The sequence below is a fragment of the Impatiens glandulifera genome, chromosome 8 (genome assembly GCF_907164915.1).
Source record: "Impatiens glandulifera chromosome 8, dImpGla2.1, whole genome shotgun sequence".
Classification (NCBI taxonomy): Eukaryota; Viridiplantae; Streptophyta; class Magnoliopsida; order Ericales; family Balsaminaceae; genus Impatiens; species Impatiens glandulifera.
The window spans coordinates 5967655-5992955 of record NC_061869.1 but is presented as its reverse complement, the minus strand read 5'-3'; the positions used below and the strand labels follow the sequence as shown (position 1 = coordinate 5992955).

General features: G+C 30.3%; 4 protein-coding genes across 4 annotated transcripts; 1 reads left to right on the top strand and 3 right to left on the bottom strand.

Moving 5' to 3' along the window:
- Positions 1 to 265: 265 nt before the first annotated feature.
- Positions 266 to 2039, bottom strand: LOC124912793 (isoleucine N-monooxygenase 1-like). The gene is made up of 2 exons (XM_047453440.1): positions 1188 to 2039; positions 266 to 1006 (listed from the first exon to the last, which is right to left on the bottom strand). The coding sequence occupies exons 1-2, from the start codon at positions 2037 to 2039 to the stop codon at positions 359 to 361; spliced, it is 1500 nt and encodes a 499-aa protein (XP_047309396.1). The 3' UTR covers positions 266 to 358.
- A 6360-nt stretch (positions 2040 to 8399) lies between these two features.
- LOC124912792 (valine N-monooxygenase 1-like) lies at positions 8400 to 9775 on the bottom strand. The gene is made up of 2 exons (XM_047453439.1): positions 9146 to 9775; positions 8400 to 9038 (listed from the first exon to the last, which is right to left on the bottom strand). The coding sequence occupies exons 1-2, from the start codon at positions 9773 to 9775 to the stop codon at positions 8400 to 8402; spliced, it is 1269 nt and encodes a 422-aa protein (XP_047309395.1).
- Positions 9776 to 10070: 295 nt separating this feature from the next.
- LOC124912791 (F-box protein CPR1-like) lies at positions 10071 to 14794 on the top strand. Its single transcript, XM_047453438.1, has 3 exons — positions 10071 to 10180; positions 13525 to 13630; positions 13832 to 14794. Exons 1-3 carry the CDS (start codon positions 10071 to 10073, stop codon positions 14792 to 14794), a joined length of 1179 nt encoding a protein of 392 aa, XP_047309394.1.
- Positions 14795 to 22098: 7304 nt separating this feature from the next.
- Positions 22099 to 22944, bottom strand: LOC124912790 (probable CCR4-associated factor 1 homolog 6). Its single transcript, XM_047453436.1, has one exon. It carries the CDS (start codon positions 22942 to 22944, stop codon positions 22099 to 22101), a length of 846 nt encoding a protein of 281 aa, XP_047309392.1.
- Positions 22945 to 25301: the final 2357 nt, after the last annotated feature.

The window sequence follows — 25301 nt, the reverse complement described above, 5'->3', positions numbered from 1 at the left end:
GTGTTTTGACCAAGTATAACATGTGCCCGTTTTCAGCTGAGGTGGAAGATTGATTTGACAAAAAAAAATGGGCAGAAGTCTTGTACGCTGGACATGCTCTTAAGTATACTAGGATTACTAATAATTTTAACCCGACAAACAATCATTGATAAATATTTTTTCATAAAACCCACAGTTCAAAAAACTTTATTAAAACCTTTAAAAGCATTTTTTTTTTCTTTCTTTTTTTAAATCCATACATTATAATGACCCCATGATATACAACAAAATTATATTTTATTAGTAAAACACCTAAAGTTCCACAATTAACAAAGCTTAGATGAAAGAATATTATAGATACATTTAGTTGTCCATAGCTCTACACCTTTGTATTGTTAAGTTCAACATAGAACCTCTCATTCAAGCGTGGCTTTGCAAAAACATATAGAGGTTTGGAGAGAACCATCTCATCAATAGCCTCCACAAGCTCAATAGAAGTAGTGTTTGGTGGTGGACTCCATGAGAAACCTTGAAGAAGTCTAGCTAGAAGCATAATTGAAATGGTGGATCCTAGGTTGACCGCAGGACAACCACGCCGACCTATACTGAATGACAATAGATGAAGATCTGGATCATTCAATATCACACCTGAGCAGTCATTCTTAAGGTGACGTTCAGGCTTGAATCGAAACGGTTCATCCCATATCCTAGAGTTACGCCCTAATCCTGGGCGACTCAAGAGAACATGACTTCCCTTAGGTATGAAGTAACTAGACACTATGGTGTCAGAAATGGACACATGTGGGATATTGAATGGGGAAACTGGATGGAGACGAAAAGCTTCTTTGACGCAAGCTTTAATGTAATTGAGGTTATGAAGGTCAGTTTCTTGGACAAGCCTATCAGTTCCGACTACTTGGTCGAGTTCTTGAACGGCTTTTACCAGTGTCTCTGGTTGGTTTATCATCTCGCCAAGAGCCCATTCAATAGCATTCGATGGGTTGTCAATCGTTGCTAACATTATTTCCTGTAGACATGTATACAATAATTATTTTGTAATGCATCAATGTTAAAACATCATTGATTTCCATGCCAATAACATTACTTTTGGTTTTAAAATTACTTAATTGCTTCTTTGTCTTACAATCTATGAATAAGTGTATATCATTAATAAAACACACCAAGGAAATACATTAAAGTTGTATTACCAAAATTTGTGCTTTAATCTCCTTTGATGTCAATAGAACCTTTCCATCATCATTCTTTAGAGTAATTAAAACATCAAGAAGATCATGTTTCTCTTTTCTTGTTCCATTTTCCCATTGTTCTATTCTCATATCTATTAGCGGGTCTTGATATTTCCTCACATTCTCAATAGCTTGTCGTGTTCTTTTCTCATTGCCGTCGAGATCCATTCTACAACGAAGAAATGGAAAATAGTCAGAAATGCAGAAATTGTTTAAACAACTTAGTATAGTGAAAATCCCAGCCACATATTCCTCTTCTTCAGGTTCTGGTCCCCCATTTTTAGCAAATTTCCTAAAAGAACTCTTACTAAAAACCATATTTCGCATCACATTTCCACAAAAGTGTTGTGATGCAACTCTAACGTTTACTTCCCCGCCATTGGTCTTGATAACATGATAGACATAACGAACAAGGTGGTCAGCCTCCTCAATTCTTTTATTTTCCATCCAATGGAGGGTTGTCGGGGAGAGAATGTTAGTGACCAATACACGTCGCATCTTTTTCCACTGGTCACCAAATGTCGTAAGGGCGGTCGTGAAAAAACCGTCACTCACTAGCTCTGATGATAGGAACGAAGGACGTGAAGCAAAATTTTCATCTTGTTTTTTCAAAAACTCACATGCAATCTCTGGAGATGTAACCACTATCACATGCACACTTCCTAAACGGATGCAAAATATTTCATAGCCCATTTTCGACATGGTGTCATGCACCCATCGAAAAAAAGGTCTATTTCTCATCATTATGAAAAGACTGCCAATAATTGGCCATGGTTTAGGACCGGGTGGTAAACATGCTTTAGGAGGTAACATTGGGGTACTTATTATTTTCTTGTAAAGGAAAATGGACAATGTAATAGCCAAATATAAAATGATAACATGAAGGATGATGATGGACATTGCTTAAAAGATGGAAAATGCTATGTGGAGTAGACATGAATATATGTGAAGGATGGAATGAACAAAATATTTAATGAGATAGTTGGGGGAGGAAATCCATACAAGATAATGTTTTCCCTTTGAAAGATTTAATATTGCATCAAATTATATTGCATCAAATTAAGCCAATGGAGCCCCCAAAATTCTGTCGGTTAAGTCTATAGGAAATTTGACATAATGACCCTAAATATGATCTTAATAAAATTAAATGCGTTAGTGACACCTTTTATATTTTTTTTGACGAAAACGCACCCGTTGCGAGACACAACTGGTGCACTTTGAAAAGTCCACAATCGCGAGACGCAACTCCGGTTGCAAGACGCAACCGGCATTCGCGAGACGCAACCGGCATTCGCGAGACGCAACCGGCATTCGCGAGTCGAATTTTTAAAAAAAAAAAAATTGTCTCGCAATAGTGGACTTTTCACAAGGCATTTGTGAACTTTTCACCTGATATCCGGTTACGTATCGCAAAAGGATTATTTTGTAAATATATATATATATATATAATGTATAGCAGCACATTAATGTGCTGCAAATGCAATTAAGATAATCATTAATGTCATTCAGTCAAATTTTCCATATATAACTTGGTATTAATAAAGCTTTATTTTCTTTTATAAAATTTTAGTGTTTTTTATTTTAATATATGAAAGATAGATGATTATTTTAATATCTTGAACTTTCTAGACTACATTTATTATTAAACAAATAAGTTGTAATAATTAATTTTTGATAGCTATGTATATCTGCAATAAATTATTTTCTTTATGAATTTTAAAAAACTTGTTTTATGATTATTTTTTTAGTCCATTCAATTCGTAATAATGGCAACAACCGACCAGCCCTAAGTGATGCGGACTAAGCAATTGCCTAAGGACATCCAAATGTCCCAAAATTTCAATACATATTTATTTCTATTTCTATATAGTGTCAATTAATAAATTATTATTTTGTATTATTTTTTTTAACATTTTATATATATTAATATTTTCATATATATAGGAGGTTTATAGTATTATTATAATTATATATTAAATTTGTGCACACATTTTATTTTATAATTAGTATTATTGTTTTAATTAAAAGTCCACCATTTTTTAAAGAAAAAAATGAATGAAGCTTGGGTAGATAGCGAAATGATGATGAAATATTTAAAAGAACAAATTCAGCCATATTCAGATCCCAAAAACTGGAAAATTTGTCATGTTTATTCATGACAATAAATTTCATAATGGTAAACGAATAAATGTCACCGCCCAAGATAAGGTCCTTTTCCCAACTTTATTTGCAACAACTCTCAAAATATTTTTAATTTTTTTTTATAAACCCTAACATCTCCAGCTACCTTTATTGATATTCCGTAACTCTTCAACATTAAAATAAAGATATGTCAATCTTTGTCATTATTTGTTTGGAAAAAATGTATAATTTATTCCCTATTTGATTGAAAAACTTATGAGCAAATAAAACATAAATAAAAACGGAAATAAAATGACACAATGCACAAACGAAATTTTTACGTGGAAAACCTCCTCAAATCAAGGAGTAAAACCATGGACTTTACGTATCCAGTTCAAGCTTCACTATAATCAGAGTCAGGAATACAATCAAGGTATAACCTGCACATTTAATACCGCAGAAAGATAAAAGGGCATAACCAAAAAGATACAACTTTTTGGTCCCAAACAAGTCAAATAAAAACTTAAATTATGAAGAATCTTTAAGTCCAGAAAAAACTCCGGTAGAATCTTCAATCGTCAGTTTGATGAACCATGCGCGGCTGTAGACGAAATCTGCTACAAGATTTTCTCTTTCTTCGTCTCTTTTAATTTTTGACTTCTACTTCTTATTGACGGCTACCAATCTTTAAATACTAGAGCAATTATGTTATAACATAACCCTTCAAAATAATATAATACCTTAATGAATTAAAAGTGAACTTGAACCACTAGTAGGCATTTTTCATAGTTGGGAGTTCAAACAAAATCCAACATTATTTTCTATTTATTCGATGGAGAATTAATGAAGAATCTTGTCGCTCAGTAATTTATATATATGATAAAATTCATTTTCAAATGGTGTGTTGATATCTTCTATTGGCGTTTTTTAATCTTTTCATTGTTATTGATGATTACGGAGGATATGAGAATAAATTACCGTTGTTAAATGTATAATAAGATAGTCAATTGCTGATTTTAATATTCCATTTTCTTTTGTTTGTTTCCCCTATAAATTTTACAAATTCTATCCAACTTAATAATATTAGGAATGAGATGTTCAAATAATTAATCAAAACTAACATAAAATTTATAAAATTTATTAAATTATTATGTAATATTCTTAATTAAGAAATCGTATGTACAGAGAATAATTTTAGAAACGAAATGAGTCAAACAAAAGAAAAACAAAATATGCCTAAACAAAAGTATGCGCTACATAAATTTAGAGTATGTCTCCACATCGACCCACCACCTGACAGGCACGTGATAAAAATAAGGCACATGTGGAAAAAAAAAAGAATTATTAGGTAAAAAATTAGGGAGAGAAAGTCATGTTTAAAATAGGATGCTTTCAAACATGGTTTTCTCTCTGTAACTTTTTATATTTATAAGAAAAAATTTCATCCTGGTTTATTTTTTCCATGTGGCTGTCAAGTAGGGGTGAGCATAATTTGGGTTTACCCAAACCCAACCCTAACCCAAAATATTAATTTGGGTTGGTTAATATGGGTTGAGTTGAGTATGAGTTGAGTTGAGTATGGGTTGGGTATAATTTGGGTTGGGTTAGGGTTACCCATATTACCCAAATTATATACATTTAATTTAATTCTCTATTATTAATCCAATATAAACTAATCATCTTCCAACATTAAGTCGAACACGTTTTTAACATTTTAATACGTTTTTCACATATTTAACACGTTTTTCACAGGTTTAAGACGTTTTTAATATTTTTAACACGTTTTCACACTTATAACACGTTTTTCACACGTTTAACACGTTTTTTACACGTTTAACACGTTTTTAATATTTGGAACACATTTTCACACTTATAACACGTTTAACACGTTTTGACATGTTTAACACGTTTAACACGTTTTGACATGTTTAACACGTTTTCACATTAATAACACGTTTTTCACGTTTTTATCACGTTTAACACGTTTTTGACATGTTTAATACGTTTAACATGTTTTTGACAAGTTTAACACCTTTTTTTTATGTTTTTGGCATGTTTAACACGTTTTTAACATACCTAATACGTTAACACGTTTTTGATAAGTTTAACACGGTTTTTACATTTCTGGCACGTTTAACACGTTTTTAACATTTTAATATATTTTTGATATGTTTAACACGTTTTTCACTCGTTTAACACATTTTTCACACGTTTAACATGTTTTCACACGTTTAACATGTTTTCACGTTTTTGACATGTTTAACACGTTTTTGACATATTTGACATGTTTTTCACATTTTTGGCACGTTTAACACGTTTTTGACATGTTGAACACATTTAACACGTTTTTGGCTCATTTAACACATTTTTAGCACATTTAACATGTTTTGGTATGTTTAACATTTTTTCACGTTTTTGACACGTTTTCACATTTTGGCACGTTTAACACGTTTTTGACATTTTAACACGTTTTTGCACATTTAAGTATTTAACATATTTTTGACATGTTTAACATGTTTTTTTGCACGTTAACATATTTTGATAAGTTTTAACACGTTTTTGGCATGTTTAACATGTTTTTCACGTTTTTGGCACATTTAACACGTTTTTCATGTTTTGGCACGTCAAACGTGTGAAAACATATTAAACGTGTCAGAAATGTGAGAAACATGTTAAACGTGTCAAAAACGTGTTAAAAGTGTCAAAATGTGCCAAAACGTGGAAAACATGGAAAACGTGTCAAAACGTGCCAAAAACGTGAAAAACATGTTAAATGCGTCAAAACGTGTTAAACGTGCCAAAAACATGAAAAACATATCAAAATGTGTCATAATCATGAAAAACGTGTCAAACGTGTCAAAAACATGTTAAACGTTTTAAACATGTCAAAATATGAAAATAATATCCAGCATGTCAAAATGTGTTAAACGTGTTAAATGTGCCAAAACATGAAAAACGTGTCGAAAACGTGAAAAACGTGTCAAAACGTGGAAAACGTGTCAAAACGTGTTAAACGTACCAAAACGTGTTAAACGTGTCAAATATGTGAAAAACTTATTAAATGTGTCAAAACGTGTTAAACGTGCCAAAAACGTGTCAAAATGTGGAAAACGTGTCAAAACGTGTCAAACGTGCCAAAAACGTGTCAAGCGTGTCAAAATATGAAAAACTTGTTAAACGTGTGAAACGTGCCAAAAACGTGAAAAACATGTCAAAATGTGTTAAATGTGTCATAATCGTGAAAAACATATCAAACGTGTTAAACATGTCAAAATATGAAAATAGAGTTCAGCATATCAAAATGTGTTAAACGTGCCAAAAACATGTTAAACGTGTCAAAAACATGTTAAACGTGTGAAAAACGTATTAAACGTGTCAAAAACGTGAAAAACGTGTCAAAATGTGTTGAACGTGTCAAAATGTGTCAAAAACGTGGAAAACGTGTCAAAACATGTTAAATGTGCCAAAAACGTGAAAAACGTGTTAAACGTGTCAAAAATGTGAAAAACATGTTAAACGTGTCAAAACTTGTTAAACGTGTCAAAACTTGTTAAACGTGCCAAAAACGTGAAAAACGTGTCAAAATGTGTTAAATGTGTCGTTATCGTGAAAAATGTGTTAAACGTGTCAAAAACGTGTTAAACATGCCTAAATCATAAAAAACGTGTTCAACTTATCAAAATGTGTTAAACGTGCCAAAAACGTGTTAAACGTGTGAAAAACGTATTAAACATGTCAAAAACGTGAAAAACGTGTTAAACATTTCAAAACGTGTCAAAAACGTGAAAATGTGGAAAACGTGTTATACATGTTAAAAACGTGTTAATCAAATAAAAATGTGTTAAATAAGTCAAATACATGTTAAATGAAAAAATAAAAATAAAATAATTTGGATTACCCAACCCATACTCAACCCAACTCATATTAGTAAATAATATGGGTTAAATTATGGGTTGGATAAATTTAATTTGGGTTGAATATGTGTTGGGTAATACGAGTTGGGTTTACCCATTTGCTCACCCCTACTGTCAGGTGGGGTCGCTGCTCTCAACGTCGCTCTCCTTATCTTTGTTCATAAATTTAATATAACCAATCTAAATAAATGAAACAATACATGAAAATGAAAAGAAAATACATTCATAACTATAGTTGAACTATATGAAAAAGTTCCTCACAAAAATTAATTCATTGTGAACTCTTGTATTAATTTGCAGGCTCAATCTCTTTTCTTCTCTTCTTTAAAAATAAAATTGGATTCTCTATACCGACAATGCACATTTGTAACGACATAATTGTTTAAAAACTTAAGCTTTTAATTCCTCGTAAATCTCAACGAGTACTCATTATTAATAAACTCAGATATGAGAGTTGGAATTTTCCATATCATAATAAATAAATAAAATATAGTTAAACTGAAAAATAACAATAATCAATAAAATTCAATCTTGGAGAGTATTGTAAAATGTGGATTGAGGCAATTAGACTTGCGTGTCTTAGATAATGAAACTAGTTCAACAATTTAAATCACCTATTAAGAATCTTTCACATTACTACAATCTTGACATTGAAATAAAAAACACACTATCATTAGCATCAAATAAAGCTTTTTAAAAACTAAACATAACTAAAACTGAAACATAAAAAATAGACAACTAACACATTAGTGCCCCCATTAACTCCACTAACATTGAAGACTTAACTGAGGGATAAAAAAAATTAATTGAAGTTAACACACTACCCACTAAATAAATAACACTAGCACAAACACACTTGTGAATCGTTAATGAACAATTAAGCCACATAGTAAATGTTATATTAGAGTCATCTCATCTATGTTAGGTTAAATGTTATGGATTTTAGTAACACATTTAAAAAGAAAACAAGTCTTTTACATTCATACATAATAAAAACATGATATAATGAATCTATTTATTATTACATGATCTTAGCAATATATATCAACTAGGTGACCAAATGGAGTACTTCAATATAACATGATGACACAAGTAAATAAAGCATGAATATACTTAGATGTCCATTACTTTGCATCTATTACGAACTAAGTGATGCATACAACCTCTCATCCAAGCGTGCCCTTGCAATGGCTCGTAGAGGCTCGGAAAGAACCATCCCATCACTAGCCTCCACAAGTTTAATGCAAGTCGTATTTGGAGGTGGGCTCCATGTGAAACCTTGAAGAAGTCGAGCCAATAACATAATTGACACGGTAGATCCTAGGTTAACCGCGGGACAACTACGCCGACCTATACTAAATGACAATAGATGGAGCTCTTGATCATTTAATATCTCATGTGAGCCATCATTTTTAAGGTGACGCTCCGGATTGAATCGAAGTGGTTCATTCCATATTCTAGAATTACGTCCCAGACCTGGACGGCTCAAAAGAATATGACTACCCTTAGGTATGAAATAGCCGGACACCATGGTGTCACAAATGGACTCATGTGGGAGATTGAAGGCCACCATTGGATGGAGACGAAAAGATTCTTTAAGGCAAGCTTTAATGTAATTGAGATTGTTCATGTCAGATTCTTGGACAAGCCGGTTCTTTCCGACAACCAGGTCTAGTTCTTGAACTGCTCTTATTAATGTCTCTGGTTGGTTTATCATCTCACCAAGAGCCCATTCAATAGCATTTGATGGGTTGTCAATTGTTGCTATCACCATTTCCTACACGCATATATTGAGAAATTAGTTTGTAATGCATTTGTATAAGTTTCAAAACATGTAAATAATTTATTTTTAACAATAAGAAAAGAGATTTCAGTTAATATTACCAAAATTTGAGCTTTAATCTCTTCGGATGTCAATAAAGTGTTGCCTTTGTCATCCTTTAGAGTGATTAGAACATCGAGAATATCATCTTTCTCTATTCTTGTTCCTTCTTTCCATTGTTTAATTCTCATATCTATTTCCGGGTCATGATATTTCCTCACAGTCTCAAAAGCTTGTCTTGTTCTCTTTTCATTCCCGTCGAGATCTATTCGACGGCGAAGAAACGGAAAATAGTCAGAAATGCAAAAGTTGTACAAACACGAGTGTATATTAAAAACGCCATGAAGATGTTCCTCTTCCTCGACTCCAGGTCCCCCATTTTCAGTCCCTTTGCCAAAAAACCTCTTACTAAAAATCATATTTCGAATCGTATTTGCGCAGAAGTGTTGTGCTACAGCCCTAACGTTCACCGCACCATCCTCATTGCTCTTGATAACATTGTAGACATAGTTAACGAGATGATCAGCCTCCTCTGCTCTTTTGTCGTGCATCCAATGGAGAGTTTCCGAAGAAAGGATGTTAGAGACCAATACACGCTTCATCTTTCTCCACTGGTCACCAACTGTCGTAAAGATCGTCCCGGAATAGCCACCGCTCACTAGCTCTGCTGATAAGAGAGTAGGACGTGCCATAAAATTTTCATCTTGTTTCTTCAGGAACTCGCATGCAATCTCTGGAGAGGTAACAATTATCACATGCACGCTTCCTAGCTAGACGAATGCAAAATATCTCGTAGCCCATTTTTGACATGGTGTCATGAACCCATGGAAAAAACGGTTTATTTCTTATCAATATTGAAATATTGCCAATAATTGGCCATGGTTTAGGGCCTGGTGGTAAGCAAGCTTTTGTAGGTATTGGAGTACTTAATGTTTTCTTGAAAAAGAGAATGGTTAATAATGTAAATGCTAGAAATAAAATAGTAGCATGAAGGATTATGATGGTCATTTCTTAAAAGTTGCAAATTGCTATGTGGAGAAGAGATGCAATGGAAGGATGGAAGAAGTTAGCATTATTTACAGAGACAACGGTCCTGGGTAAGTCCGGCAAGCCCTCAGTCTAGGGCCACCCACTCCATAGGGCAGCTCATTTGTTAAAAATATCACACTATTTTATTAAATTTATTATAATTGTAAACATAAATTGTTGTAACTTAGTGGTTCAAGATAAAAAAAAATAGAATTTCTATATAAAGTATGAGTTTAAATCTCACCAAAAGTAGTTTTTTTTTATCAATTTTTTATTAAACTAGACCTAAGGCAATATAACATATATCAACCTTCTTCCACAATGCTGGGACAGCCCAAACCTCGGACCGACTCTGACAGTATCTCTTTATTAGTTTGGATCATTACAACTTCTAAGTCTAATAATAGAATAAAGATTTTTTTTTTCAGCAACCAATGTAAGCCAGGATAATGATATAAAACAAACCTTGGTTTCAATACTATATATGGAGTGATGGACAAATAGAAAGATAAGGATAAATCAAGTATCATGAAGCTTTGAAATCTTCAAAATCCAAATGGTGGACCATATATAGTGTTGTAATAATGCAGTTATAAATAGGCGTGTGGATAAATAGGAGTTGGATTTATTAGAAATTTGGAGTATATCGACATGCCATTTTATAATTGCATTATTACAACTCTGTTTATTAGTCTGAACTTTAGCGAAAGGAAATTAGCAACTACGGTACTTAATTTCCCGTTGTTAGGTGACTCAAGAATATCATAAGTCGCTAATTAAGGACCTCGTAGTGGACAACTAATAATTGGAGGTGGAGGATCTAGCTCAGTTGAGATCCCAAATACCGAAACTTGGGTATTCATTGGTGATGAGATTCTTATAAGCTATAAAATGGAAACATATGAATGGAAGGCTTAAGACTTTGAAAATATTAGTCAAGATGTTCAACTAAAATACTCCGGATAGTACAAGTTTAATTCATTAGAAATATAAATGATAAAGACATATAGAGCCAGTACAAATAAATGTCACAAAGATAAACACACAAAATTCTTAGTAAAGTGAATTACGTTTTGAAAAGGGTAATGTGACTTTTCTAGTTCATTGTTGTTTTGAGACAAGTATTGTTGATTCATTATGATATACATGTGGACAAATTATACAATTTCTTTAAAAAAAATAGGATAACGAATTAAGTATGTAACCCCGCGCAAACATATTTAACCAAACGCAAAACTTGTCGTCTGACCTCTTGAATCAGGACTTTTGGGTGAGAATATTCACATTTTGTTGCCGCTAGGCTAGAGAAGGGATAAATTATACAATTTCTTATTATTACTTGAATTTAACTGTTTTTTTGGTTGGTGGATTAATAAAATTGTATTATCTTTATAAATATTATCTTGTTTAGAATAATAAAATTTAAACATATATATTTAATGTTGAGAGGAACCGTACACCTTCAATTTAAGGGCTTGTTCTCTTTGGGTTTTTAAAAAAACTCAACCTAAATCAATTTTCAAATCAATCACTTCTCAACAATCATATCACTCAATTCATTAACCAAAATACTAAAATACCCTCTATTTTAAATTATTATTTTTTATTTTATTTATATATATCAATACCCTTTAAGTTTTTTTACCAAAAATAATCATTACCTCCTCAAAATCATCACCAATCATTATTTATTTTCTCACTCTAGGTTTTTTAAAAAACCTGAATCCGAAAAAGCCTAAGAGCGATTTTTTTTCTCACATAGAACCCTCTTACATTTGGTACTTCATTATTTTATTTTTATTTTTTTTCATTAGTCACATTTGTCACAATTTTGTTAATACTGTTTTAATATTGAAAACACTATATATATATTGTTTTCATTAGTCACATTTGTCACAATTTTGTTAATCATACCGTTTGAATATTAAAAAACATTATTTGCAAATTAAGTTATGTGGGCCCAATTATTTGTCTAGCGTGGATTGCAGTTATGATTTTTGTTAGATATAGATAGCCATAATTAATGACCATAAATAATTAATTGGGACTCAATAATAGTAAAGTAGCTGTGCTAATTTTTATAAATTAAATAATAATAAATTAATAATTAATACTCTTAAATGTTTAACATGTATTTATTTCCGCATGAAAATTATTCATAACATATAGACTTTCAACTCCATTATCAAACTCACAATTAGTGTCAAATATTTATTTTGTGTATTTTTGGAAATCAAATATTTATTTTGTGTATTTTTGGAAATCAAATATTTATTTGTGTATTTTTGGAAATTACCAATAAAATTATTAGATGTATATAGTTGAATATTTAAACAATTATAAAACCGACCCAACATATGTTGATAAATTTAATCCGCGAGATATAGGGTCAATTGCATAGTCTTCATTTATTATAAACTACTATCGACCTAAGTTAGGAGGGTAAATAAAATTGAACTGAAGTGATGAAAACCAACCGAACCAATCAAACTGAGTTTTGACATTTCAACCAAGCATATTCTCGGTTTGGTTGACGATTTATTTAAAAATAAATCAAATGTCAAAACAATTGATAAAAAAATATATATATATAAATTTAAGAATTTTTTTATAAATAGTTCACCTGGGCTAATAATAAAATAAATATTTATTTGTTAAGAGTTTAAATTTTGACTAAATATTACTCATGAATCATATTACTCATGTCCCCGAGTTTAGGGTTCAAATCTTTACGCCCAAATAAAATAAAATAAAATATATATATATTTCATACTTAGTTTATCATATTATTATATAACTGACCCAATAGAATTGAGCGGAATCAAAGGAATTTTTTGATGGAAAAATAACTTAATCTAATCGTTAACATAAGTAGTATGACTAAATATAAATTTATAAAAAAAAAACATTATATAAATCTAAACCAATATTAACTGGTCAATTAATAAATAAAATTAACATATTTGAGTAGATATACATATATAAAGTTGGAATATTTTTATAAGTTGACCAGCAAATTAGGAATGTAATTGGGTTTAGGGTTGAACTCTTCTTGTGCTAACTAACTAATCATATTATAAGTGGTCTTTAAATGGAGAACTTTCATTTGATATTTTTCTCGTCTTCTACTTTCTCATCACTTTAATTTTGTAAGTTTTTTTCCACCTTATTTCGTTTACTATTACTAATTATTGTTCATATCGATCAATAGAGATCTTGATATCCATAAAGAATTGATCTTATTAGAGGTATGAATTATCAAGGAAAACGTCACTATTGATCAAAATCACTGCTAATCTGACTAACCGTCACTGTTGCTTTCAATGCTTGATAAATATAAATCTAGTTATTTTCTTTAGAGTTGATAAGGATATTTGAACAAAAGTTAAATTGATTGTTTTGGTTTTTTCAGGATTGTTGGCTATACCCAAATGAGAAACATTTCTTTTATTCCTGATGATCTGATATTGAATATTATTGTAAGGTTGCCAGTCAAATATGTTATAGTATGCAGATCGGTATGCAAAAAATGGAACTTTATGTTACGAAGTTCTTATTTTATTTCTCTTTATGATAATCATCGGGCATGTAGAAAGAAAAATGACAAGGAAGGTGGGTCATCTTTCATGCTCCTTCGGTTCGAATCAGAATTTTTTAAGAGAGTTTTTGACTGCATGCTTCCTCATCAATTCCCTGATGTATTGATTTCGTTTCTTAAGGTAAAGAGAAAGTGCAACGAACTAACATCCACTATTGATGGAGAGGAAAAAGCTGATATCCCCTTCTCATCACCAATGGTTACAAACATTGGAATATTTTATTTGCATCATTCATTTAGGTTAAAAAATGTTTACGACGGAATTATATGTATATCCAATGAGATGGACATACTTTTGGTTAACCCCTCCACTAGAGAATCTCAAAGGTTACCTTTTTCAACCTTTTCATACCCATGTGCTGACTCTACCGATTCTTATGTTTTGGGTGTTTGGTTTGATGGTCATCAGTCCAATTCAAATCAGCCTCCCCCAGGAGTCCTACAACATTACAAAGTCTTTAGGGCGGTTAATCTCTATATCAGATACAATTATCGTGATCGAGGTTTTGAAGACGTTAAACATGTGTTTGAAATATATGATTCAAGGGAGAATTGTTGGAGGAAAAGCAAGGAAATGTATAAAGACCTTAGTAGGTGGTACAACTTGCTATTAAATGGAGTTTTTCACTTATCTATTGACGGAGATTCTTTGATTACATTGGATGCAAAATCAGAAATATTGGGACACCTTCCATTGCCATCAGAAATTATTGGTTTGTATATGGCACCCTTGTTTAACCTTAGGGGATATCTAGCCTTGTTGGTAAATAAATACGACACCTCTGTTTCAAACCGTTATACCGATATATGGCTTATGAATGAATATGGGGTCAAGGAATCTTGGACTAAGCAATACACTATCAATTTTGATGAACCCTTGGTGCAACATCTGTGTAAACCGATAACGTTTTGGAAATACATGGACAAGGAAGAGGAGGAGGATGAGTTATTCATTCAAAATGTTGATGGAAAACTCATCTCTATTAACCTTGTTACTAATAAAATAACAAATTTTGAATTGTATGGTATTCCTAGTTCAATGATGATTGTACCTTATATTGAGACCTTACTTACTCTCAAGTGATTAGTGATTTTAATCAAGCTCTTATTTATTAATAATTGAGATTTAGGCCTCTTAGATAGATCGACTTTTATGATTTTATTTTATATTAGTTCACTAAAATTGTTTAAATGTCATTGGTGTTGCTAGTTTCTTAAATATATTTTTTATTAATAGATGGATTTGTTTCGTAAAACCTATTAACACAAACACTAATTCAATCGAAATTGTAATGTTCAAATTTGTCTTATTACGAAAACCATTTTGATCGAATTAAGTATCAATATATAATCGTATTACCCATGAAAACAAAAACATTAAAGAAGATTTTGAATGTTTCTTTTTTTTAATCTGAACCTCAAGTGAATTATTAATATCCTTGCTGACACTTTATTCTACAAAGAAGAAGGCCGTGTCCAAATCTATCACTATAAATAAGTATCCAATTCATTAAATTTGTCATTACATTATAATAAACTAAACTATTTTGGCATTTTAACAAGAATGGAAATTAGGCTCACTAATTTTTATTTTTTAACTTATAACATAAAAAGTAACTAAATGAAGTTACATTTTCTCTTATAATACCTCGGGATGAATGATATACTAATACTATTAAAACCAATACTCAGACATACTAATTCGATTAAAATGGTTTTATCGGATTTGTCTTGCTAACTAATTAACCAATTCACCTTAAGACGTTTTTACCAAATTTTAAATTTAAATTCAATAAAATTGGATCATCATCACCTTCGGGCTTTGTCCGAAGGTGATGATCCGAAAATACTTTCACGTTCTAAAATATGTTAGGATTGGTCTTATTGAACTGTAATTGGGTTTGTATTTTTCCCAAAATATTTATAAAAAATAGCAAGAATTTTTTTAGATAAAAATAGAGGGTCAAAATCGTTTTATACTATTTTTCATTTATTTTTTTTAAATTGAGAAGAACTAACATTGGAATGTTATAGTCATGTTTTCATTCAAATTCAAAGTGCTCTCAAATTTAACTGTAAATAGCATATATTAGTTTTATTATCTTTATTAACACTTAAGGGTATTTTAGTCTATTAGCATTTAAGAGTATTTCAGTTTATTATAATCACTAACTATATAAACTCTTTAATTACATTCAATTTATTTTATGTTTGCTAATAAGAAACTCTAGCCTCTCTCTTTATCTTATCATGGTATCAAAGCATTCATTTATTGATTCTCTTTTGTTCAACCTAAAACTTTCAATCTACAACTTTCAATTTGAATTTGGTGTTTGAGTGTGCAATCGTCAATGTTAATTTGCGTTTTTGCTTCCTTTTTCTCTAGCTAATTTTGTTTGGAAATATGTATTTGTGTTGCGTCGTGCAGCATCGTGTTGCATCGTACCATATTCATAGTATTGTATATGTGTTGTCGTTTTTGGTATTTGTATTTGTGTCGCGTCGTGTCTCATTGTGCCATTTCGTGCCATATTTGTGCGGTTGTATTTGAGTTGTCGTTGGAGATTTGTATTCGTGTCGCATCGTGTTGTGTCGTGCCATATTTGTTGTTGATCGTAGCCTTGAACCGTCTGGTTTGACTCACTTTTTACTCTTTTGCCATTTTGAAGTCCTTCTACACAAAATTGCAGGTAGCAATATTATACTCAAAATTCATAATTTTTCGAACCGTTAATCTGAAAGTATTAGGTCTCCCAAATTCCGATTATTTTATGAAAAATTATATTTGGGGTGCAAAAGCAAGTCTTGAAATGGTTGTTCGGTACACTTTGGCCAATAACAATATTATACTCAGAATTCATAATTTTCCAAACCGGTCATTTGGAAGGTATTGGGTCAACCGAATTCTGAGTATTTTTTGAAAAAATTTGCGTTTGAACCGCTTTTAAATGGTCATTTCAAGTCATTTCTGAAAAGTGTTTCTGATCTTTGTTCTCATGTTCCAATAATCAAGTATGATCACCATATTTGACCAAATAGATTTATTTTAATTTTGGAGTGTACAAATGAGGTGCTACCTAATCCTAATAAATTTATCATCAATAGTGGTCGGCATTAAATGTTACACCTGGTCAAATTTTAGTCTTAAAATTGTAAGTTTCACAAGATATTTTTCAGTGTTTAACTAGTAGGGTATTATGTCCTTTATTTTGAAAAGTTGAATTCTTTTAGTTGATGTTCATTGTTCAGTCCTCTTCATGTCTAAATATTAACAAAATACAATAGTCTTACCCTCCTCCTCTTTGAGGAAGTGGAGGAACGAGATAAAGAATGAAAAGCGGGATAAAAATGATTAAAATAAAATGTAAAAATATTTCAATTTTCAATAAAATAAAATGCAATAATATTTCAGTTTCTATTCATGTAACGAAATAAGAAGAAAATCTTGTTTTGCTATTTCCCTTCAAGTCATTAATAGTAGTTGAGTTCTCACTTTAAAGCGATTTTAATTTTGATGGTTACGCATGTTTAATTCTAGTTGCTAAAAAATTGAAAAAATCACAGTTCAAATCTATTATTTCATTTCGAGCTCCGATTGCGAAAAATTTGAAGGTGTATAATTGTTTGATTTAGCTTTTCAATTGGTGCAATTTCATTAAGTTTTTAGATGTATTAGTTGTCTATGATTAACTATTAATCATAAAATGATAACACGTACACCATGCCTTAGCCTAATAGGCCAAAAGTAGTACCCTAACTTTAACATGTCTAATAGGCCAATTAAGTTGTACCCTAACTTTAACATTTGTCAAACTAGTCGGCAAGTATAAATGAAGGGCTTGTTCTCTTTGGGTTTTTAAAAAAATCCAACACAAACCAATCACTTCTCAACAATCACATCACTCATTTCATTAATCAAAATACTAAAATATCTTTTATTTTAAATTATTATTTTTTATTTTATTTATATATACTAATACCCTTTAAGTCTTTTTACAAAAAATAATCACTACCTTCTCAAAATTATCACCCATCATTATTTTTTTCTCCCTCTAGGTTTTTAAAAAAACCCCATCCGAACAAGGTCTAAGGGTGTTCATCGGTTCGATTTTCGGGTTATTTGAGTTCCTCGATTCGGTTTATTCGAATTTTTAATTCTTTTAACCAATTCGAAAACCGAACCGAATTCAATATTTTTTATTTTTTGGAATAAATGAGAACTAACATAACTCAAAATAAATTAAAACAGTCGGGAATTAAACCCGGGTCTGTATTCTACCACTAGACCACTAGTGTTTTTCTTTTTTTCTTCTTTTATTATTTAACCTTGTATTCAAAATATTCTAATTTAATTATTTTAAACTTTTTCTTAAGCTAAGTTTGGAAAAATAAATAATAATAAATGAATTCGGTTTTCGGTTTGGTTTTCGAGTTGAAACCCAAACTCGAAACCAATTCGAAAACCGTATTTGAATTCGAATTGGTTTGAAATTCGATTCAAAAACCGAAAATGAAATTCGAATTCGGTTTATTCAAAATATGTTTTCACGTTATTAAAACACATGTTAATTTCTCAACCAATCAAAAAATATATTTTCACTTATATTCGAACTTGAAGAGTTTAACAAGGCAGGTTAAGACCGTAAGTAGTACTAAGAGTTTGAAATTTTTTTCAAACACCTCTTGTGAATCCTTAAACGATGATTTTGTTCAGAAACATATAATATTATTGTTCTCATTGCAAGCATATGTATAACTAGATAACCTTTGGAGTACTTTATCAATATAACATGGTGACACACACATAGCTTTGGAAACAAAGCTTCTTAATTAGAACAAGAAAACATGAATTAATATACTTAGTTGTCCATAGCCTTGCATTTATTAAGTGATGTATACAACTTCCCATCCAAGCGTGGCCTTGCAAAGGCTAGTAGAGGCTTGGAAAGAGTCGTCTCATGAATAGCCTCCACAAGTTTAATGCAAGTAGTATTTGGAGGTGGGCTCCAAGTGAAACCTTGAAGAAGTCGAGCCAATAGCATAATTGACATGGTGGATCCTAGGTTAACCGCGGGACAACCACGACGACCTATACTAAATGACAATATGTGGAGATCTTGATCATTCAATATCACATGTGAACCGTCATATTTAAGATGACGCTCAGGATTGAATCGAAGCGGTTCATCCCATATGTTTAACACGTTTTTGACACGTTTTTCACGTTTTTGGCATGTTTAACATGTTTTAACACGTTTAACACGTTTTTGACACGTTTGACACGTTTTGACACGTTTAACACGTTTTCGACACGTTTAATACGTTTTTCACATTATTGACACATTTCACACGTTTTTCACATTTTTGGCACGTTTAACACGTTTTGACACGTTTTCCACGTTTTGAGACGTTTAACACGTTTTTTACACGTTTTCGACACGTTTAATACGTTTTTCACACATTCAACACGTTTAACACATTTGACACGTTGAACACTATTTTCATGTTTTGACATGTTTAACACGTTTTTAACATGTTTGACACATTTTTCACGATTATGACATATTTAACACATTTTGACACATTTTTCACGTTTTTGGCACGTTTAACACGTTTTGACATGTTTAATATGTTTTTCACGTTTTTCACATTATTAACACGTTTAACACGTTTGTAACATGTTTAACATGTTTTCCTCATTTTTGGCACATTTTGATATGTTTAACACATTTTTGACACGTTTAATATGTTTTTCACATTTTTGACATGTTTAATACGTTTTCACACGTTTAATGTCAAACGTGTGAAAAACATATTAAACGTGTCAAAAATGCCAAAAACGTGTTAAACGTGACAAAACGTGTTAAAATTTATCAAAACGTGTTAACGTGTAAAATAATATACTAAACATATCAAAAATATGTTAAATGTGTAAAACGTGTTAAAATGTCAAAAACGTGTTAAACGTGCCAAAAACGTGAAAAATATGTTAAACATGTTACAAACGTATTAAACATGTTACAAACATTTAAACGTGTTAAGAATGTGAAAAACATGTTAAACATGTCAAAAACGTATTAAACGTGTTAATGTGTGAAAAACGTGTCAAATATGTCAAAAACGTGTTTAACATGCCAAAAACGTGAAAAACATATTAAATGTGTGAAACACGTGTTAAACGTGTGAAAACGTGTTAAACATATCAAAAACGTGTTAAAATGTTAAAAACGTGTTAAACGTGCCAAAAACGTGAAAACCGTGTTAACGTGTTAGTTATGTTAAAAACGTGTTAAACGTGCCAAAAACGTAAAAAAACGTGTTTAATTTGTCAAAAACGCGTTAAACGTATTAAACATGTAAAAAACGTGTTAAACATGACAAAAACGTGTTATTAGTATGAAAACGTGTTAAACATGTCAAAAATTTGTTAGACGTGCAAAAAACATAAAAATGTGTTAAACGTGTGAAAAACATGTTTTGAGTGTGAAAACGTGATAAAAATATTAAAAATGTGTTAAACGTGTGAAAAACGTGTTAAACATATAAAAAACTTGTTAAAATGTCAAAAACGTGGTAAACGTGCCAAAAACGTGAAAATCGTGTTAAACTTATCAAAAACGTGTTAAATATGTTTAAAACGTGTTAAACGTGCCAAAAACGTGAAAATCGTGTTAAACTTATCAAAAACGTGTTAACGTGTTAAATATGTTAAAAACATGTTAAACGTGCAAAAACGTAAAAAACGTGTTAAACTTGTCAAAAACGTGTTAAACATATTAAAGATGTCAAAAACGTGTTCAACGTGACAAAAACGTGAAAAACGTGTTATTAGTGTGAAAATGTGTTTAAACATGTCAAAAACGTGTTAAACGTGTCAAAAACGTGAAAACATGTCAAAAACGTGAAAACTTGTTAAACGTGTCAAAAACATGAAAACGTGTCAAAAATGTGAAAACGTGTGAAAAACGTATTAAACGTATGAAAAACGTGTTAAACGTGTGAAAAACGTGTTAAACATGTGAAAACGTGTTAAACATGTGAAAAACATGTTATAAGTGAAACGTGTTAAATGTGTGCAAAACGTGTTAAACGTATGAAAAATATGTTAAACATGTCAAAAATGTGTTCGACTTAAAGTTGGAAGATGATTAGTTTATATTGGATTAATAATAGAGAATTAAACTAAATTTATATAATTTGGGTAATTTGGGTAACCCTAACCCAACCCAAATTAAACTCAACCCATATTCAACCTAACCCATACTCAACCCAACTCATATTAACCAACCCAAATTAATATTTTGGGTTTGGGTTAGGGTTGGGTTTGGGTAAACCCATATTATGCTCACCCCTATATATATATATATATATATATATATATATATATATATATATATATATATATATATATATATATATATATATATATATTTTTAAGTTTCTCTTCTTTTCCCTTTTGATTGGTTTTTCGAACTTTTCCACTATCATGTTTGTTCCATATTTGTTTTTGCAATTTCACATTAGAATCTCTTGTTTGAATATCTTTGTTCACCTTAGCTAAATACTTCCTATAACTATTAATAAGGTGAAGGACGGTGAATGAAACTACCTTTTAAGCTTATTCTAGAATAAAAGGCTTATTCTAGAATGGGTGAGTATAGTTAATGAAATCAATCAAATCACGTTCAATGATAGGATTGATTTTAATAAGTTTCTCGATTATTACAAACTTCATAATCAATAGGCCCCATGCATGCTCGAAATCGTGTTTGTTTATTTTTAATTTAGTATATGAGAGTTTTAATTTATTTTATTTTAAATATTTTTCAAATTATACTATTAAAATATGTTTTTTTTTAAAGATCCTAAATTATAACCAGTGATGGAATAAATCCTTCTTATTCCTACTACAATAATTATAGTGGTATCTAAACATTTAATTACTTCTTGTAAGTACAGTCCAGTCAAACTAATTTTGTTTGAATTGAATTTATTTAATAAAAACTTTTAAAAATATTATATATATATATATATAATATAATTGTCAGCTTTAATTCATCCTAACTATTTGAAAAAATATCAAGTGTTTAGAACTCGTTTTCTTGTGGAATTGTTTTTTTAAGATATATTGGGTTTTTTTTATCAAATTCTAAAATTGACATAGAGCCTATATAACAACAACCAAAACTAAGACCAATTAAACAAAGCTTCACAAACATAAAAGAAACCAAACTAAATTCAACTTCCTATTCTCAACAACAACTAAAACCAAAATCAATCAAACTAAGCTTCACAAACTAATTAAACTCCACATGTTCTCAACAACAAACTCATATTCTTTGACTAAACTATTGAGAATAAAGAAAAGAAGAAAAAATCTCTCTCTACTTAAGTATCTGTTAACCCGTATAAGGTGTTGTAGTGGGAATTTTTAATTTCATCTCCATATTTCTCCAACAATTTGAGGAAGACAATGTATGTAAGATATGAATCAGACCCTCCCTGATGAGAAATTCCCCCCTTTCTTTTGAGTCTCAAACGATTTGACACAATATCCAACCCTTTTGTATTGCCTTGCATGAATACATTTGAAAGCAATTTGACATCAATTGAATAAGGAAAATAACGTGCTACCAGGATCATAAACTCTTGATAGGTTTGAGGAAGATCCTGTTGCGTAAAGAGTTTTATGAGATACCCCATATCTGACGATCCCTGAAAACTAACTAAACAATTTCTTTTATTATTAAACACACCAGATGCTAACAATTTTTCACCAATAGAACCACATAAAGGAATCCCACGAGTCTTAAACAGCTCCAAATCAAGTCCACTTTTAATGAGTAACTCAATGGAATCAGGATCAAACTCGTCGTCGTCCGTTGTTAAATCAAAATCTGAGAAGTTGAACTGCCAGACTTTTTTTTTCTGATTTTCATCTTTAGGGAGATTTCCATCTTGATCACCCAAAGTAAAACCTAGTTGAATTAGCTTTGTGCGATTGACATTTTCCCGTAAAACACTGTAAGGTAATAATATGTCACTGTTTGGGGATTTTATTATGGTACCTGGGAATTCCGTATCAAATGCAACAAAATTGAACTCCCGAACAATCTGGGTGATTTCTTCAACTTCATGATCCATGTTTTCTTTCCACACGTTGATAACCATAACGTCGTCTTCTTCCTCTAATTCTCCTCCTTCTTTCTCTTTTTCTTTTGAGGAGGATGCCATGTTCTTGATGAATTCTGTTCCATTAAAATACAAGTGATGATGCAGAGTAATATACGTTACTACGTGTACTTAGATAATTAATTAACCCACAATTGAAGAAGTATACTAACCTTAGCACTTGCAGTCAAGATCAACTATGAAGTTCTTGAAATACGGTAGAATCATATCCTATAAATTACTTAAACTATATATATAAATATATATAAACCGTTTAATAATACTCAACCGTTTTCGTTGAGTTATTATTTTTTTTTTCAATTTTTGTTGTTCTTGAATTAGGGAATGACAATTAAAGTAACTATTCAATTAAAATAAAATTCCAATTAAAAAATATTTGTTTATTGAGTTAACATTATTCATGTATAAATTATATGGCCGTCTTTTATTATTATTTTCAAATAACTCTTCAAAAATAAATTATATATAATGTTAGGCACATAGTTTTACCTTTGTATTTCTTTTAGTGTAGAATGTGTTAAAAAATAATATAAAATCAATAAATGAACATTTAATTCAACCCAAACAAATATATGTTATTGCTATCCAATCTACATTTGGAATTTAGTTTTACAAAAAAAAAAAACATATAATTATAAGAAGATATATAAATTTAATTATTCTTTAATTTATTAATGTCATACTTTGTCATTTTTAATATATAATAACATCTCTAAAAACAAGACTCCAATTCTTTTATGAATAATTCTAACAACATATTACCAACTTCTTTAATCATTATAACCATCTATAATAAACTGTTTTTAAAATTTACTATTAATGACACTGAGAATATCTTATAATTTATTTAAGAAGAGTCTATTTAAAAATTGAAAAATATGTCTAAGACAATGGGTGAAAAATAAAGTAAAACTATTGATATTATTTACTAGGAACATCACAATCATTCTTTTAAATCCTCAAATAAAAAGTGAAAATAATTTATTTTTATTTAGTATTAAAGATGTGATTCAATTATTAATTAAATTATTTTTTAGATGAAGAGTGAACAAATTATAAAAATAATGATTGATAAAATTAATTTTAGATTAACTTAAAATATATATATATATATATATATATATATATATATATATATATATTTCTTTAACAAAAAAATATATATATATGTGATTGATTTTTTTTTTTTTAACAAATAATTTCAATTATCTGTACCTTCGACAGTTGAGTCACAACCCTTAAACGTCAAATTTATAATAATAATAATAATATTAATAAATGTTATTGCAAAAACTAATAATAATATTATTATAACTCAACTAGTATGAAAATATTGTAGCCTATTTTAAAATTTAACTAGTCATATTCTAGAACTAATTTTTTTTTGCAATTAATACTTTGTTGGTGGATATTTTTTTCAAGTAAAGTTTTTATAATCTTATCAATTAGCAATTATATTTAACCAAGAAATAAAATTGATTGAACGTTCTATATTTTTTATAACAAACTAACCATAGTAGTTACGCCCTTAATTTTAACTATTTTATATTATGATCTGTTTTTCATTTTTTTTGCAAAGAAGAAATTGGGCTTAGAGATGATGTATTATATACGTGGGAGAAGTATTTAGATTAAAATGTCAGTTTGATAGGGAGGGGTGTAAGCAAAACCTAATAAACCTCAAAATTGTACGGAATCGATAAAAAAGTTGTCGATTTAAATAATAAAACCATATAAACTACTGTGCTCTCAAGTTAAAATGCTTTTATATAGTTATTAATATACTATTCGGTGAGCCGATCTCAGCCGTTGGATCGGTATATATGTATACCAACGATTGAGATTAGTTAAAGATTTAATATCGAATCAACGGCCCATATTATTTCATTTACAATAACGCGGATTGACGACGTGTCACACAATCGTTGGATATTTTCTTGGCGCGGGCAATTGGACGAGGACGGCTGACTGCTAAGATTGTTCCGCGTGCATTATAAATATATATTATTTTAAAAAAAATTATCTATGTAATAACTTCTTTTGAATGTGATACTTGGACAGTCGCGGGTATTTATTCATAAACCTACAATGTATTTATTTAAATGGGCAAAATGTGAAGTTGTTCTCAATATTCATTTAATTAAATGTTAACAATCACTCTTAGAAATTAAATTAGAAACTAAAAATGAACAAAAAAAAATTCGATTAAAATCTTTTGAAGCTAAAAAAATGAGGATTATAAGAAGGTGAGGGTACTATTCATGAAGAAGGGCTATTTTACTATTACTGGCACGAGAATAATATCGTGCTTATTAAAAGAAAATACCTTGAGTTGTTCTAGAGATCGTAAGCTCAAAATACCTTTGTTATTAATTTGGACGATATAGAAGTAGTAGAAC